Source organism: Schistocerca cancellata, chromosome 8, assembly GCF_023864275.1.
Source record: "Schistocerca cancellata isolate TAMUIC-IGC-003103 chromosome 8, iqSchCanc2.1, whole genome shotgun sequence".
Lineage (NCBI taxonomy): Eukaryota > Metazoa > Arthropoda > Insecta > Orthoptera > Acrididae > Schistocerca > Schistocerca cancellata.
This window is the reverse complement of record NC_064633.1, coordinates 134,471,809-134,488,192: the sequence shown is the minus strand read 5'-3', so window position 1 is coordinate 134,488,192 and position 16,384 is coordinate 134,471,809. Positions and strand designations below refer to the sequence as shown.

At 38.0% G+C, this 16,384-nt stretch overlaps 1 protein-coding gene across 1 annotated transcript in view; it reads left to right on the top strand.

The window, feature by feature from the left end:
• Positions 1-16,384, top strand: part of LOC126095771 (synapsin) — an 859,815-nt gene that overhangs the window by 795,468 nt on the left and 47,963 nt on the right. Inside the window, exon 7 of the mRNA XM_049910577.1 lies at positions 11,835-11,873. Coding sequence (XP_049766534.1) covers positions 11,835-11,873 — 39 coding nt within the window. The remainder of the gene's footprint in view (positions 1-11,834; positions 11,874-16,384) is intronic.

Genomic DNA, 16,384 nt, shown 5'->3' with positions numbered 1-16,384 from the left:
TAAGACAATTAATGATGAAAGAAATCCAGTTATTTTCCCACTGTTCATTAGCTCACCACCAAATGACAATAACACTGTACACAGCCTTACAATGTGTTGTCAAGATGCCACATTTACTGATACAAATCCTTTTCCTACCAAAATTACACTTGCAAAGTAAGCACTTCCAGCCATTGTTATAGGGGCTTGTCTAACATAAAAACTCAATAACTGAAACTCATTTAACTAACTGAAAGTAACTCCACTGTTTCATTTAACTAACTGAAAGTAGCTCCACTATATGAACATGAGCACAGTGAAGTTATTTTGTCAACTCACACAGGAGAACTGGATGGGAAATGCCTGGGTGGTACAGCCTGTCTGTAAACTGAAGTGTGATCAGTGCCTGTTGCAGGGAAGTGGCCCCATAAGAATTCTGAAACTGCTGTATAGGATAACTAAGAATCAGTTTTGCATATAGTAGTGCAGAGCAGCATGCACAAATTTACACAGATTCTGCCCGGATACGTTTCTTATGTATTAATATTAATAGTAAATAATATCTGTATTCTGGGTACTGTTAATACATTTATTTGAAAATACCCCACCCCCACCCCATGCATGTCAGCACACTGCATCACCACTGCTTTATAAGGAAGGGTCAGTAGCCTATAAAAACAGTTGTATAACTGAGAAACAGCATGTAGTTGCTTCCTGTGATGTAGTGTTTCCTTTTCAGGCTACAGATGCACAAAGTATGGATGTGCTTGGCAACATTCCAATGCCTTGGCCTCCCTCATGCTTCTAGCCCTCCCAACCTGTCCTCCCTATCACACCCGCAGAACACAGTTTATCCATTAATACAGCTCTACTGCACCTAGATTGGCACACACTTACAATATTTAACCTTAACGTACTGCATTTAACAACAAACATTAATTTTATACCATTAAAACACTATTTTAATAATCTGTGATTTTTCTATGCTCTGTAATGTGTGAATTATTAGTTCTAAAGAAAAAATGAATAGGAAGTTATTTGTGGGAAATTTAATTCAGTTTAATTTTATACTGGTATAAATTTTCACTACAGGCTGTGGTTTTCGATTATCCAAGAAATATTTTAAAAAAGTGACCATGAAACTCCCCCTACATCCTCCCCAGCCCCCATGGTCAACCCTCATCACTCAAGTTTCTTAGTATGTTGTTCATGAAACTCCCTCCTTCTGTCATACAAAAATTTGTGGCTACACAAATTAATTTCCTTCTTTTACCTTTTTTGGTCTTCATTTACTGGTCTATAACTTGTGCAGTGACGAATGAAAAATAAGGTGTGTGAAAGTGAACTTTCTTGTCATATACTTCTGATAAAAAGCTCCTGGGTTTCCAGCCACATGATTGTTAAAATACCGAGTAATTTTGATGAATGACATACTCATAATCTTTTTGGCAACTTCAGAAGATGTCGAGTATAACACTGATAGAAACATTGTGTTATTTCAATACTGCCATCCAGCTGTAAACCCAGGAAGTTCTTGTGGGGAAACATAAATCATCTAATGTATTTATTTTCGTTGATGTACTTATGACTCCACCATCACACAATAACTGACTATCATCAGAGGCAAAAATACATTAGTCCACAGCTCTGCCAAGGAAACTACATCTGAAAATAATGTTGAATGTGTACAGGGCATAAGTTACATTCCTTATAGTAACCAGAACAGTATCAAGCCTCTTAAGATTAATCTTGAATTATGCAAAATGTAAATAAAAGGAAGGTGGTGTGGAAAGGAACAAGATGATACAAATTAGATTGACTGAACACTACCTCTCTCTTCTCATTTTTCCTGACCTTTGGGGTTGGCACATAATTACTGGATTTGGTGATGTTAGTGGCAGAGGGTGGCTGGATACACTCTTTCTGTAGCCTCAACTTCCCTATCCCCCCCCCCCTCCTCCTCCTTCTCCTCCTCCCCCGTGCCCTACCCAAGACGGAATTTGTGTATCCCATCTTTCTGCATCCAGTGTTAATTCATGTGAAAGTGTCCAAAAGTTTTCTAATGTTTATGAATCATGGAAACAAGATGATACATGGGTACCAGCCCAGTTTTCACCTAGTTGGCTGTGGGAACCACCTAAAAACTACATTCAGGCTGTCTGGCACAATGGCCCTCATAGTTAATCCGCTGGACAGATTTGATCTGAGGCACGTGCATCTCACCAACACCTGAAAGTGGCAGACTAATACATGAGAATATCTGGGTGTATCTGATTCAACACTAGCTACTACATTTAAAATTATTATTATTGTTTTATCATCATATTGACCAACTTCGATCAAGTAACATCAATTCCTCTGTTTTCCTTGACGTTTCCTTTTTGCAGCATTTCATCATCTCCTCATATTACTCTTTTCTTCTATCCCTGTTGTTCCCATCCCCCCCTCCCAACATCCCCCACCCCTCACCCCCAGTCACTGTAGCCCTCAAAATCCGAACTTCTAAAATATTTTCTATCTGTTGTTTATGGTTCTCTGATATTGTTTCTTTCCAATTCTTTTCTTATTACTGTGATTTCATTCGCTAGTTTTTTACAGAAACACAGATATATTTTTTTGCTAATATGTTCACTTTCACTCACTAGAGATGTCAAAAGGAGTAATCTTTGCTTTGCCATTGTTTCCAACATTTTACGTATATTTTCATAGATCTTTTCATTGGTTCTCATTTCCTCTTATTTGTGTTGCTCCATTTTGTTCTTTCAAGTACTTCTGGCCTACTCAGCCTGTAGGTCAGTGTTAAAAAAAACAACTTCTGGTTGTACCACAATAATGTAGTGTTTTAGTTTTGCTTTCCTAGAGAAGCTCTTCTTGTTGTAAATGTTTTAAGAAAGTTGAACACTCTGTTTTATTATCTCTTATATATGCTGCAAACTTTCCAATATATTTTGCTGTGTGGTTTCTCTGAGATATTTAAATTTATTATTCATTTCTAATTTACCCATTTGTTTTTCCATATATTTTGGTTCTTTTTTTATATTAGTCATGAATAGAGCATTTTTCCATTGAAATTCTGAGACTGGTGGTGCTTGTTACATTCCTTGAAAGAGTTGACCAATTGCTTCTGTTAGATTTCCTGAAAGTTATCTACAAATGCTTGGCCATTCATCTTACTTCCATTCAATTCCATCACCAGAACTGTGGGTTCGGTTTTGTGATTACTAAGCTCAAAATTCTAAAGCCTTCCATTTTTGTCTGAAAAATAGATGAGCAGTTCACATAATAAATTATCCCAATCTCTTACACCAGTTTTTATTTCAAACCGGTGATACATTTCACCAGTGCTTTTTTTCTAAAAAAAAGTTTGAGAGTACTCCGACATTGGATATAATGCAGCGAAACTTACTTATAACTGGAGCATGGGATACCACTGTCTGCTTTTAGCCATGACATCATCAACATGTCGAACTACAAAAAAAAACTGGTATCGAACTCTTCAGTTGACTTAGCTCAAATGAAGCAGGTGATACCGTGAAACACCCAAACATAAAAGAGAATGTAGTATCGAACACTTCAGTTTACATCACCTCAAATGAAGCATGCGATTCCCATCAACCCCTGAACAATAAAAGAAAATGGTATCGTGCACTTCAATTGACCTATAATACACCTCAAATGAGACAGGTGAGTCCAATCAACCCTCATACAACAAAAACCATCCACACCTATCATCAACAACAATAGAAACTACACTACAAAAATCTATTGCAACCTTGTTTGGCTCCTGAAATGGCATAGATGATGGGTGGTATCCCCTGCTTCAACTGACCCAATTTTTAATGCAGCTGAAAATTTATTTAACTGTAAAGCTACAGTGTAACTTACATTAATAGCATTACAACAGTTTCCAAACTGACTTTAGTTCATGGCTGCTGTAATCTTCACACCTTCTTACTTTAATCTTGCTATCAGTAGCAAGATGTCTGCCTTTCATGAACCAAGAGCATACATAGTCAATGGGCTGGAACAACATCAGTGGAGGACCAACCAACTTTATGAGCATCAGATTGCTGACTGTGGAAAGATGAAATGAAGCTCTTGTTGGCGAGATGATCAGATTCATTTGGGAAAACCCACGTTCACATTCACTCGTTGATGTTGTTGTTGTTGTGGTCTTCAGTCCTGAGACTGGTTTGATGCAGCTTTCCATGCTACTCTATCCTGTGCAAGCTTCTTCATCTCCCAGTACCTACTGCAACCTACATCCTTCTGTATCTGTTTAGTGTATTCATCTCTTGGTCTCCCTCTACGATTTTTACCCTCCACGCTGCCCTCCAATACTAAATTGGTCATCCCTTGATGCCTTAGAACATGTCCTACCAACCGATCCCTTCTTCTAATCAAGTTTTGCCACAAACTTCTCTTCTCCCCAATCCTACTCAATACCTCCTCATTAGGTATTATCATCTACCCATCTAATCTTCAGCATTCTTCTGTAGCACCACATTTCGAAAGCTTCTATTCTCTTCTTGTCCAAACTAGTTATCGTCCATGTTTCACTTCCATACATGGCTACACTCCATACAAATACTTTCAGAAACGACTTCCTGACACTTAAATCTATACTCAATGTTAACAAATTTCTCTTCTTCAGAAAAGCTTTCCTTGCCATTGCCAGTCTACATTTTATATCCTCTCTACTTCGACCATCATCAGTTATTTTGCTCCCCAAATAGCAAAACTCCTTTACTACTTTAAGTGTCTCATTTCCTAATCTAATTCCCTCAGCATCATCCAACTTAATTCGACTACATTCCATTATCCTCGTTTTGGTTCGGCTGTCTCCTACATCTTGCTCACCAGATGGTAGAGTTTTGTTAGGCCTGGCTCTCCTGAGGCTATCAGTAGTTCTAATGGAATGTTGTCTACTCCCGGGGCCTTGTTTCAACTTAGGTCTTTCAGTGCTCTATCAAACTCTTCACGCAGTATCGTATCTCCCATTTCATCTTCAGCTACATCCTCTTCCATTTCCATAATATTGTCCTTAAGTACATCGCCCTTGTATAGATCCTCTATATACTCCCACCTTTCTGCTTTCCCTTCTTTGCTTGGAACTGGGTTGATATAGGAACACATTTCAGTGCATTCTAAAGAGGAAGGAGGGATGCTGGAATTTTCTTCTCCATCAAATACTCCTGAAATCCTCTACATGTTTCTCTCTCTGTAAGAGCAAAATGACAGCATAAAGTTTTGATATTTGTTTCACCATATATTATTCCAGGATTCTCAGGCCAATTTGATGAGTCCAAAACTTTTGCACATCCAGAGATAGCAATATCCTCTGTTTGCAGAAGACGATTCTCCATCCACTGTTTCAGACAATCATAAAATATGCTGGGCTCAAGATGTCTGATTAGTTGCTCCCTTTTCCAGTGGAATTCTCTGAAGTTCAGCTCTTGGACTGCTTTGAGAGCTTCACAGTAATGATGACCTCAGCTCACTTTTCTTTCTTCAAACACCAACAGCTGATTTCTGATTTTCTGTTGGGCAGAATACAGTGTGATGTACCTTGACTGTAGCTCAAGACTCAGTTGTGATAATTCTTGAAGGGCATCACACATTAGAGCCAAGCTGAGAATGAAGTCAACTTTGGTAATGTACTTCAATAAACCACCGTACATACCTCTGTCAGTTGATTCCCTGCTTTGATCATCTTTTGCAGCTGTGAAGTGAGCAACCAAAGCTTTAAAGCTTTTTCCACAATGAATCGCAAAGGATATTGGTAGTGGGACTGTAGAGACATCTATCGGTAGCTCGGTGTTTGAGTGTACGCATACCCGTTTAGCACTACCATCGCCAACTAGTATCAGGCAAGGCCACTACATGCTTGTTGAACTGGCTGCCACTGATTCAGTTGTTGAGAATGGTTACCGCTGCTTTGAAATGCTTGAAACAGTCAATGACATTGCTTTTCCCACAAAAACTGGACTGGTATCATTTGTATTGCAATTACCAACACAAAAAAATGAAATAAAAAGTTTACGTCCATGAAATAAATCTTTGGCACTCTTCCAAGTTCTCAACATTGTAAAAAAATTACTTTGCCGATGAAAAATTTTATGGGTACACATCCCCCAGTGTTCCCCCAGAAAAACAACACTGCATTTCACCCATAGATGTGACTTTATACAGGCGAAGATTCTGAGCTGCAGATAGGCACAACAAAAAGATTTACACACTTAAAGCTTTTGGCCAATATCCTTTGTCAACAACACACACACATACGCACATACACACTCACACGCTTGCAAATGCAACTCACACTCATGACTGCAGTCTCAGGCAACTGAAACCACACTGTGAGCAGCAGCACCAGCGCATGATGGGAGTGGTGACTGGGTGGGGGAAAAGAGGAGGCTGGGGTGAGGAGGGGGAGGGATAGTATGGTGGGGATGTTGGACAATCAAGTGCTGCAGGTTGGGCAGCGGGCAGAGGAGAGGTGCGGAGGGAGGGTAGGAGCAGAAAAGGAGAGAAATAAATAAAATTAAATTAAATAAAAAAAGACTGGGTGTGGTGGTGGGTGATGGATGTGTAGTGCTGGAATGGAAGCAGGGAAGGGGCTGGATGGGTGAGGACAGTGACTAACGAAGGTTGAGGCCAGGAGGGTTACGGGAATGTAGGATGTGTTGCAGGGAAAGTTCCCACCTGCACAATTAAGAAAAGCTGGTGTTGGTGGGAAGGATCCACATGGCACAGGCTGTGAAGCAGTCATTGAAATGAAGGATATCATGTTTGGCAGCATGTTCAGCAACAGGGTGGTCCACTTGTTTCTTGGCCACAGTTCCTCAGTGGCCATTCATGCGGATAGACAGCTTGTTGGTTGTCATGCCCACATAGAATGCAGCACAGTGGTTGCAGCTTTGCTTACAGACCACTTGACTGGTTTCACAGTTAGCCCTGCCTTTGATGGGATGGGTGATGTTAGTGTCTGGACTGGAGCAGGTGGTGGTGGGAGGATGTATGGGACAGGTCTTGCATCTAGGTCTATTATAGGGCTATGACCTGTGAGGTAAGGGATTGGGAGCAGGTGTTGTGTAAGATGGACGAGTATATTGTATAGGTTCAGTGGACAGCAGAATACCACTGTGGGTGGAGTGGGAAGGATAGTGGGCAGGACATTTCTCATATCAGTTCACAACGAGAGGTAATTAAAACCCTGGTGGAGAATGTAATTCAGTTGCTCCAGTCCTGGATGGTACTGAGTTACGAGAGGAATGCTCCTCTGTGGCTGGACAGTGGGGCTTTGGAAGATGGTTGGAGACTGGAAAGATAAGGCATAGGAGATTTGTTTTTGTACAAGGTTGGGAGAATAATTATGGTCAGTGAAGGCTTCAGTTAGACCCTCCGTATATTTCAAGAGGGACTGCCCGTCACTGCAGATGTGGCAACCACGGGTTGCTAAGCTGTACAGCAGGGAATTCTTGGTATGGAATAGGTGGCAGTTGTCGAAGTGGAGGTATTGCTGGTGGTTAGTAGGTTTGATATGGACAGAAGTACTGATGTAGCCATCTTCGAGGTGGAGGTCAACATCTAGGATGGTGGCTTGTTGGGTTGAGTAGGACCAGGTGAAGCAAATGGGGGAGAAGTTGCTGAGGTTCTGCAGGAATGCAGATAGGGTGTCCACACATGCGATCCAGATAGCAAAGATGTCATCAATGAATCTGAACCAGGTGAGTGGTTTAGGATTCTGGATGTTCAGGAAGAATTCCTCTAGATGGCCCATGAACAGGTTGGCATAGGATGGAACCACGTGGGTGCCCATGTAGGTGAGGATGTTGTTGGTCATGGCAACTAGGAAGGAGGTTGTTGGTTTGGAATTCATTGGGTGTTGGTAAAGGTAGTGTTCAATAACTGTAAGTCCATGGGCATTAGGCATGGTTGTGTACAGGGAGGTGGCATCGATGAAGAAGAGATTAGAAACAGAGAAAGTATGAGACCAACGTGTTGCCCACATTACAAAGTCCAGCGACTTACCAAGGCCTCTCTGTTTCCATGCCATGGTGCATCACTGCTGTTATCCATGCCAAAGGTGGACATACCAGCTATTAGGTACCTGGTCATAATGTTCTGGCTGATCAGTGTTCAATATAATAGCAATTCTCTCAAAATATGTGTTACTAGTTATCAAGTTTACCAGACATAAGACCCAGTTAGCTGTTATGCTTAACTCATAATCTACATGCAATTATGATTACTCGTAGCCCAAACTAAATATTAAGCCCATAATATTATCTGTACTGAAATGTTAATAACATTACATTTTGCTTGTAACCGATTTACAGCCAAATTAAAACCAGTTATAATGTGTAACACTTCTCTACAAGGTGGCATTGACAACAAATTTGTATATTGAACATGAGTGAATATTAATATGAAAGCATACTGATATATGATGGAAAAACAACACTGTGCAAAACAATTAAAGGCTCACTTTTTTGAAACTCTGTCATTTTCCCGTGTTGTACAAAAGGGTGGTGCCCTCCTGCATCACCTTAGGGCTTGGTGTTGTTTCAAACAGCAAGGTGCTGACACATGCAAAAAAAGTCTTGTTTATTTTGATGATTTAGTAGCTTCATACAAAATTGGCATTGTGTATGCATTATACTGGTGTCTGTTATTCTGCCTTTGATGTTCTTATAACTAAGTAATTTTTCAACTTGATGCCCTTCCAGAATGATGTTCACTCAATTTTATGATAATGGTTTTCAATTTCATACTTTGTTATGTTTTAGAGTTGATATTTCCATTGTAAATGTACCTTAATTTTAAACAAAAAGTTATCTGTCAACATTACATGATGATGGTTTACATGTAAGATTTTCTTCTATGACTATGCATTATTACACCATGGGTCAAACAAGATAATCTAGTGACTTTTAGCAACTTCTATATTATCATATGATGATGTTACAGCTGAACAATCACCTAATTTATTTCACACTCTGACTACGTAACACATGGCCCATAAAGTAGTTTTTTATTACATCTCAGAGTCGTTTCAGATTAATATTCACTTGTGTCCAATAATGAGTTTTGTTGTCAACACCATAAATCTTTATTGCTGTAGAGAGTGGTTACACACTACCACTATGACCAGTTTTAATTCAAGTATAAATTGGTTACCAATAATATGTAATGACATTGACATGCCAGAGATAACAACTAGTGCCTTCTAGCAGGAGAAAGAATCGTTAAGTATATAAACTGCTTATCCCATCTGAAGTTGAATTAATGTTATTTTGCCTAAGAGTATCATGAAACAAAACTCATTTCCTTGATACCAGCTGGAAGATAGCCATTACAAATACAACAGGAAACTGCATACTTTTGGGGTCTTTTGCACTACTTTATTTTGTAGTACCTAGAAAATGAGGTTTTACCTGACTTTCACATTGTGTACAGTGGACAGTGAGCTGGAAACAGCAGTAATACATTTTAAATTATGTTTATGAATTAGAAGTTCTTTTGAAATGACATGTTAGGCTTCCTGATACTGAGTCGTGCATTGTATTTTCATGTTTAGTTCTTTACATGTAGTGCAGATGTCAACAGGGCACACCCAACTATAAATGAAAATGGGACTTGAATTATTTGTGACAATTATGGCAAGGAATCTTCCTAAATTACCATTTGGCATGGAATAACTCATGCTCTTACGACCACTGGGTGAATGTATGGATGATTTTGATCCACTCTTATGATGGTGACAGCACGGTCTATTCTTAGTGGCTTAGATGAGAGGCAATAAAATTAATAAAACTGACACATTTAAATAACCTGCCCTGCTCAAGTAAGATGCCTTGGAAGTTGTTCATCAATTGCAATGTTATACAATCCTAAGCTACACTATACTTAGGCTGCTACTGTGCACCTTTCTATTATTTATTGATAGAGGGTTGGTATGGGAACTGGTTGGGAGGGAAGGAGGGGGTGGGGGGATGAGAGTAACAGATTTAAGGTGCTATGACACAAGCTCTGCAATTCCACATTACCCTGCATTAATGAAATAAATTATATGTCTGTGATATAGTTATCAGATAAACTTGGTAGTATGCCTTCCTTGTCATATATCTCTGTCCTGAGACTGTGAAAAAGTAGGTTGGAGAAAGGAAAGGCTGCAAAGATGATACCAGAAGTAACTGCCATACTTCTGATATATGTTCCTTGGCAGAGAATACAAGTAATATTTTCTTCTCCCATTGCACTTGGCTGAATGTTTAATCTTACACATATAATTGTAGTTGTAGAATAGTAGTAATAGTCACAGTAGCAACTGTGGTGGTGGTGGTGGTCATGGTGGTGGTGGTCATGGTAGTTTGGTCTAGGTACTTTTGTGCACTTTTTTCCAATTTGACAGTTACAAAAAAAAACATGTTGTCTCAATTTTTCTCTGTAAATCTTTTAACCTTCTCCGTCTTCCCATCCTCTCCTGGGTCTTCCTTTTCTCTCTTTCTTCCCATTTTCCTAATATTGTACTGTATTTCACCTGTGATATGACTTTGAAATTCATCATGTCTTAAATTCTATGATATAGTCATAGTTTTATTTGCTCTAATTTTAAATATAACGTACAATACATCATATATAGAAGCTTCATTAATGAACCAAGATGTGATTTTCGTGATAATATGTATTGAATTGTTATATACTGTATCTGACATTTTGGTTAATGTTGTCATCTTGCACCTTGAATCTGTCTCCTCAACATTGAGTTATAACTAGTTGACACTTTTCTTCATTTTCCTTGTGTGCCTTCTCCACATAACATTCAAAGAAAGAACCTTTATTCCTGGGAACTTGAGATACACATCCAGTATATTCACTCAATGTCTATGGGAATACTGCACATGTGAGATGGTTTTGTGTGTTTCATCACTCTGAGTCATTAAACAATAACAACATTTCATTAGAAAATGACATAATCACCATACGTGACTTGCAGTTGATGTAATAATCAGTCACGTATGTAATGTCATGAGTATGTTTTCATCCATACCAAATGAGTCAAGCTGCAGCTAATATGAAAGGGTGCAGTATTTGTATAATTGAAGTAAATGAGCAGCAGCTCACAGACCCAAACCCCATAGCTATCACCTCCCACTGTACGCCAGTTTGGTTGACACTAAGCTTTAGAGAGGCCTAAGAGATTTTTTAAGGTATAACATAAATGGAGCACACTGTTACAATTTAAGCTATGTACAATGTGAATATCCACTAACTGTTCCCTAAAGGTGTTGCCACAAACCTGTCATAGGTCTGCGTAACCCAGTGTTATGCGAAAAAGTATTTTTATACCAGTAGTGATTGTTGTTAGTGTGAGCAGTGAGATACACATTTCAGCTCATGTGATCCTGTGAGCACCCCAAGTTTTCATGACAATGCAGCTTGGCTGATATGGTTAGAATGAAAACACATATAAGATTATTTGCACATAGTGCATTCAGCATGCCACATCTGATGATGCCAGAATAGTTTGCTGTTGGATGCATCTTGTCAGTTGTAAGATTATGCCTGGTGAAGCATTAACGAATCTTTCAAATAAATTAAGATTCACCATTCACTTTTTTCATGTATCTCTAAGCTCCATAAAAACTTTTGTTTCAGTGTGCATTCAAGCAATTATCTATAGCTTACTACTAATAGTTCTGAACACAGAGATATTATTTTGCACAATTTCAACTGTTAAATGAATCTTAAATTTTGAGCTTTCCTAATAAATCTACACATTTTGCTTATGTTCTTGCACAGAGATTTATTTGATTAATTTGTTTATTTGATTTATTTCTCTTTTCTAGCAACTTTGTACCACTTTACCAACTCGTAACACACCACAGGTAAAAATCACATCACTGTTATAAAAAAATTTGTATGTGAACCCTTTAGTGCTCTTAAAATCCAACAACACTGTCACCAGCTGAAGCAGCCATTGTGCTGAAATATTTCTCTTACTTCATTCTTACTTCCAAACCATACAAGTTAAAATGAACTCTTATCATAGTACTTCAGTACCATATCAATATCTTTACTAAATTAATTCCAAAATTTCTGTATAAGCACTCACCTGTACAATATTGATTCAAAGGTGACAAAGATTTATACTTGAAAGAGATGAGTAGTGAATAAAATGTAAAATGTTATATTTCTATAAACTATGTTGAGTCAACAGATCAAATCTTAGCACTCACAAAAGCAAATTACTGATGAAGAAATGTGACTCTATTACTTTTTTTTAATTGGCTAAAGGATCATATTATACTGACACACATCAGATCAACAATTTATTACTACTGTGAAGTGTACTCTACAAGAAAGTTTCAGTTTATAATCTTGATAAGAAGTTCAAAAGACATAAAAACAGAGCAAATGTGTGTAAGAGATACAACAGATCATTTAAGAAACTTTATAAAATCTTCAGTGAAATGAAAATAGTGTGGGTGATTCTTGTTTTCCATAGCCAAAAATTAAGAAAGGGTTATATTATTGTAATTATTTTGATCCCTGGGTATAACATTTCTTGTGAAATTGACATCTTGAGTCTTTTGGCCAACATCTTTTATAAAACAAAATTTTCTGGGTATGGTGCCACATCATGCTGCTAAGTACATCACTGGATACAGCCATGGCCCAAACATGTTTTATTTTGTGGCAATTGTTTTACAGCATGACACAGTACCATATTCAGCAAATATTTATGGTAGCTGACACTGGCCACAGACACCTACACTCTTACATTTTTATAAAGTTCCACTCATTCACTAACACACATGGCCAGCACTGCTAAACAGTTTCCTTTAATAGTTACAGTTGATGTAATGCCTTCAGATGCATGCTTTATATTTTGAATGAAGCACATTTTGTTGTCATGCATAATCTATTATCCACCACATCTTCTTGGATAGTCATTTTCACATTTTGCAGGCAGCTACATTCTTGCAAACTATTTGGTAATTGATTCTGGAAGATCAAACAACATTGTATCATAAATGACTATAGCAGCTCTGGGGAGGGAAAATGAAAACTATAGATTTTTTAACCAAACTGAGTTATTGGGAGTCAGATCAGGGCTGTGGTAGATAAAATAGTCACACCTCATGCTTATAATGTTATTTCTTTTATGTCTTTGCTTGTATTACACATTGTCCAGATATAATTTGTCCACAAATCCTTGATGCATTCAGAAAATCTGTGATGGTGCACTGGAAAACGCCAGTCCACAGATAGCATCTTTCATTCAATCACAATCATGACAGCATAAAGCCACTTTCTACAAAGAACTTGTAGCACATTATTTTTGCACAATTCTGGGTCTTTTCCAGTTTTGTATGGGGAATGTCATTGAGAGGAATGTGACAGTTACTTCATTTCAGAGCTGAACAGGTAAGAACAATTTTTTGGCGCCTACAGCCAATTAAAATAAACTTTGTAAGCATAAGATGAAATAATCGAACACAAATAACCTTTTTCTCTGGAAGTTTCAGTGGGGTGCAGAAAGTCTCAATTGTGAAACTGAACAGTATAGCTACACTTTTAAACTCTCTTCGAACTCATCAGTAGAAACTGATTCATAATGTTAAAGGACTGATGATATGAATGCTTGTGACAAGTAATCTAATGTGTGAAAGTAGTAATGATCAAAGGTAAAACTGGTGGATACTATTCATTATACCTATTTCCATGTACTGTTTTCTCCTCTGTAGTATTTGCAAAAACTTATCTATGAGCATGCAACACAAATCTCCAATTAAGGATGTTGATCACCCAGAATGTTATGACTGTCCAACTAATAGTATGTTGGTCCACTTTTTGGAATGCAAAACAGATACAGTATGTCATTGCATCAATTCTACAAGTTCTTGGAACATGGCTGGAGCTAGGTGGCACAAGATACCAACACATAAGAATGTAGTTCCAATAGCTTATAAGAAGAGAATTTTTGAACTCTGAGCTGTTGCTTGATGGCAATCAGATATACTCAACAGGGATTATATATGATTGTGATTGGGGCCAGGAGATAAGCTGGGATGTTCCACACACTATTGTATTTGAAATGGTCAATTGCAGTTATTGTTTCTTTTATAACATTCCTAGTGTCCAGGGAGTCCATGATGGACATTGTCATTTCTCAACATCCTGTGCACCATTTGACAATCAAGCAGTCTCCTGGAAGATGCTCTGTTAAATGACCATCACCAAAATAAATAATTCATTCAAGCAGGCAACTCATTTCCTCTGTTGTTTGCTGAATTTATGAGGTTGTCAAGCCCACAACAGTCATAACTAATTATAGCATTCTGTCAATAAGGGTGCAAATGCAAATCTTCTGCTGTGTAATTTCATTTGTAACACCTTGCACTTTTCCTAGCTTTGTAATCTGTGTCCTTTTACCAAGAGTTACATCCAGAAGGTCAAGGCCCAAAAACCCTTTTTGTGTATAGGGGATGCTGTTTTGTTTATTAAACATTTTTGTGGGCCATTTTGCATTTATAGTAGCAGTGAAAGAACATATCATAAACATTTTCATATCTTTGATTTCATTTTTTCCAACATCCAACCATCATAATCTATTCTTATCAGTCACCTAAGTCAGCACATTTTCTGCACCCAGTGTTGACCAAATTATATGCTTGTCTGTATTTTTGCACTGAGAATGTTGCAGAGCTATATTTACATACTTACAAGAGTGAGTCACTAAATATATTGCGAAGTCAGCACCATGAGTTATGGTCTGAAATTTATTTTACATTTCAACATACTGCTACTGCAAATTTAAACACTCCACATATTGTGGGACAAGGCCTTGACAGCCTGCAGCATAATTCTTGTGACAGAAGTTTCATCAAACAACAAGTGTTGCATCAAACAAGTGACCACTAGGAATATACTGTCTTCAAAATTGTATCCATTTGTAGGGTTTTTAAGGGGTCCAAACAGACAAAACTCATTGGGAAATAAGATGAGGATAGGTAGTGGATATTTCAAGCATTCACAATGAGATATTTGTAATACCCCCTTCATTTGTCTTGCTATGTGGGTATGCTATGTCATCCTGAATTATCATACCAACTGTCAGGAGTCCATTTCATTTGAGGTGTATGGCTTCTCACATAGATTAATACAGTTGAATGTGGCATTAACAATCTCATCATGAGTTTGGAATTTCATTAGTATGACACCCTACATGTCCCAAAACACAGGCATCATAACCTCACAAACTGATGGGACCGGCATGAACATTATTTTACTTAGTGCAGTGATGCTTCCATTCCTTAGAGGATTGCTTGGATACAAGTCAGTAGTAGTGACTCGTGCTTTGAAAATGATCTATATTAAAAAACCATCTCCTTCTTCAGTGTAACACATGGGGTGCTGCATGAAAAGACCCAGTCTGTTCTATTTGTTCTATTTGTGCTCTGAAGCAATGCTCAGGATGCCAAACATGTTGAAACTTGGCAAGAATTCAACTGCTTATGACTGAAGCTGACTACGTAGACTTTCTCTGAAAACTACTTGGTACAAATAGTTCAGAAGCCCACTCAAGGTGGAAACATATTAAACTTAATGGCAAAAAATATACCTGACCTATTAGAGCAGAGGTAGCCAACCATTTTTACCTACTGCCCACTCTCGAATCTGTGTGAGTATTAAAATTTTCTTACTGCCCACCAGTAATGGCAATCTATAAAGTAGGGAAATAACTTTGCTTTACAAAATTTATAAAGCAAGTTACAGCAAGTTAAAGCATTTAATAATAATTACTTACCAAAAAAATTTTTTTGAAAACCAAATGAAAATGTTTTTAAAATCCCTACTGCCTGTTGCCCACCATGAAAGTTGGAATGTCCACAAGTGGGTGGTAGGGACCAATTGACTACCACTGTATTAAAGGTTGCCCACAGTAAAACTGATATCAGTGATCATGAAGCAATAGTAGCAACAATGATCACTAGTGTGCACAGGACAACTAAATCACTTAGAAGGTTTTACTCTTTAGTGAATTAGTTAAAAAGGCAGTAGAATCATATTTCAAAGAGGAACTCGAAACATTTACCTCTGTGCTGTAAAATTTATAGGACCTGAGACTGAAGATTATAATATTTGTTGGCCAACCACCATAAAGATATGTATCTAACACAACAGTTCAGGATGGGGAGGAACCCTCCATAGTATACAATTTCTCTAAGGAAATCCTACCATGTGCTACAATAGTAAGTATCCTCTTCCAGGTGCTTCAGAGAGGTTTGCAGGGTATGTTCATAGATGTTGATAGAAGAGAATAATGTAGAGCAAATATCAAAAGTCACATGAAAACTTCACAGATCATTTCTTCCCCATGTTGCACTGAGCT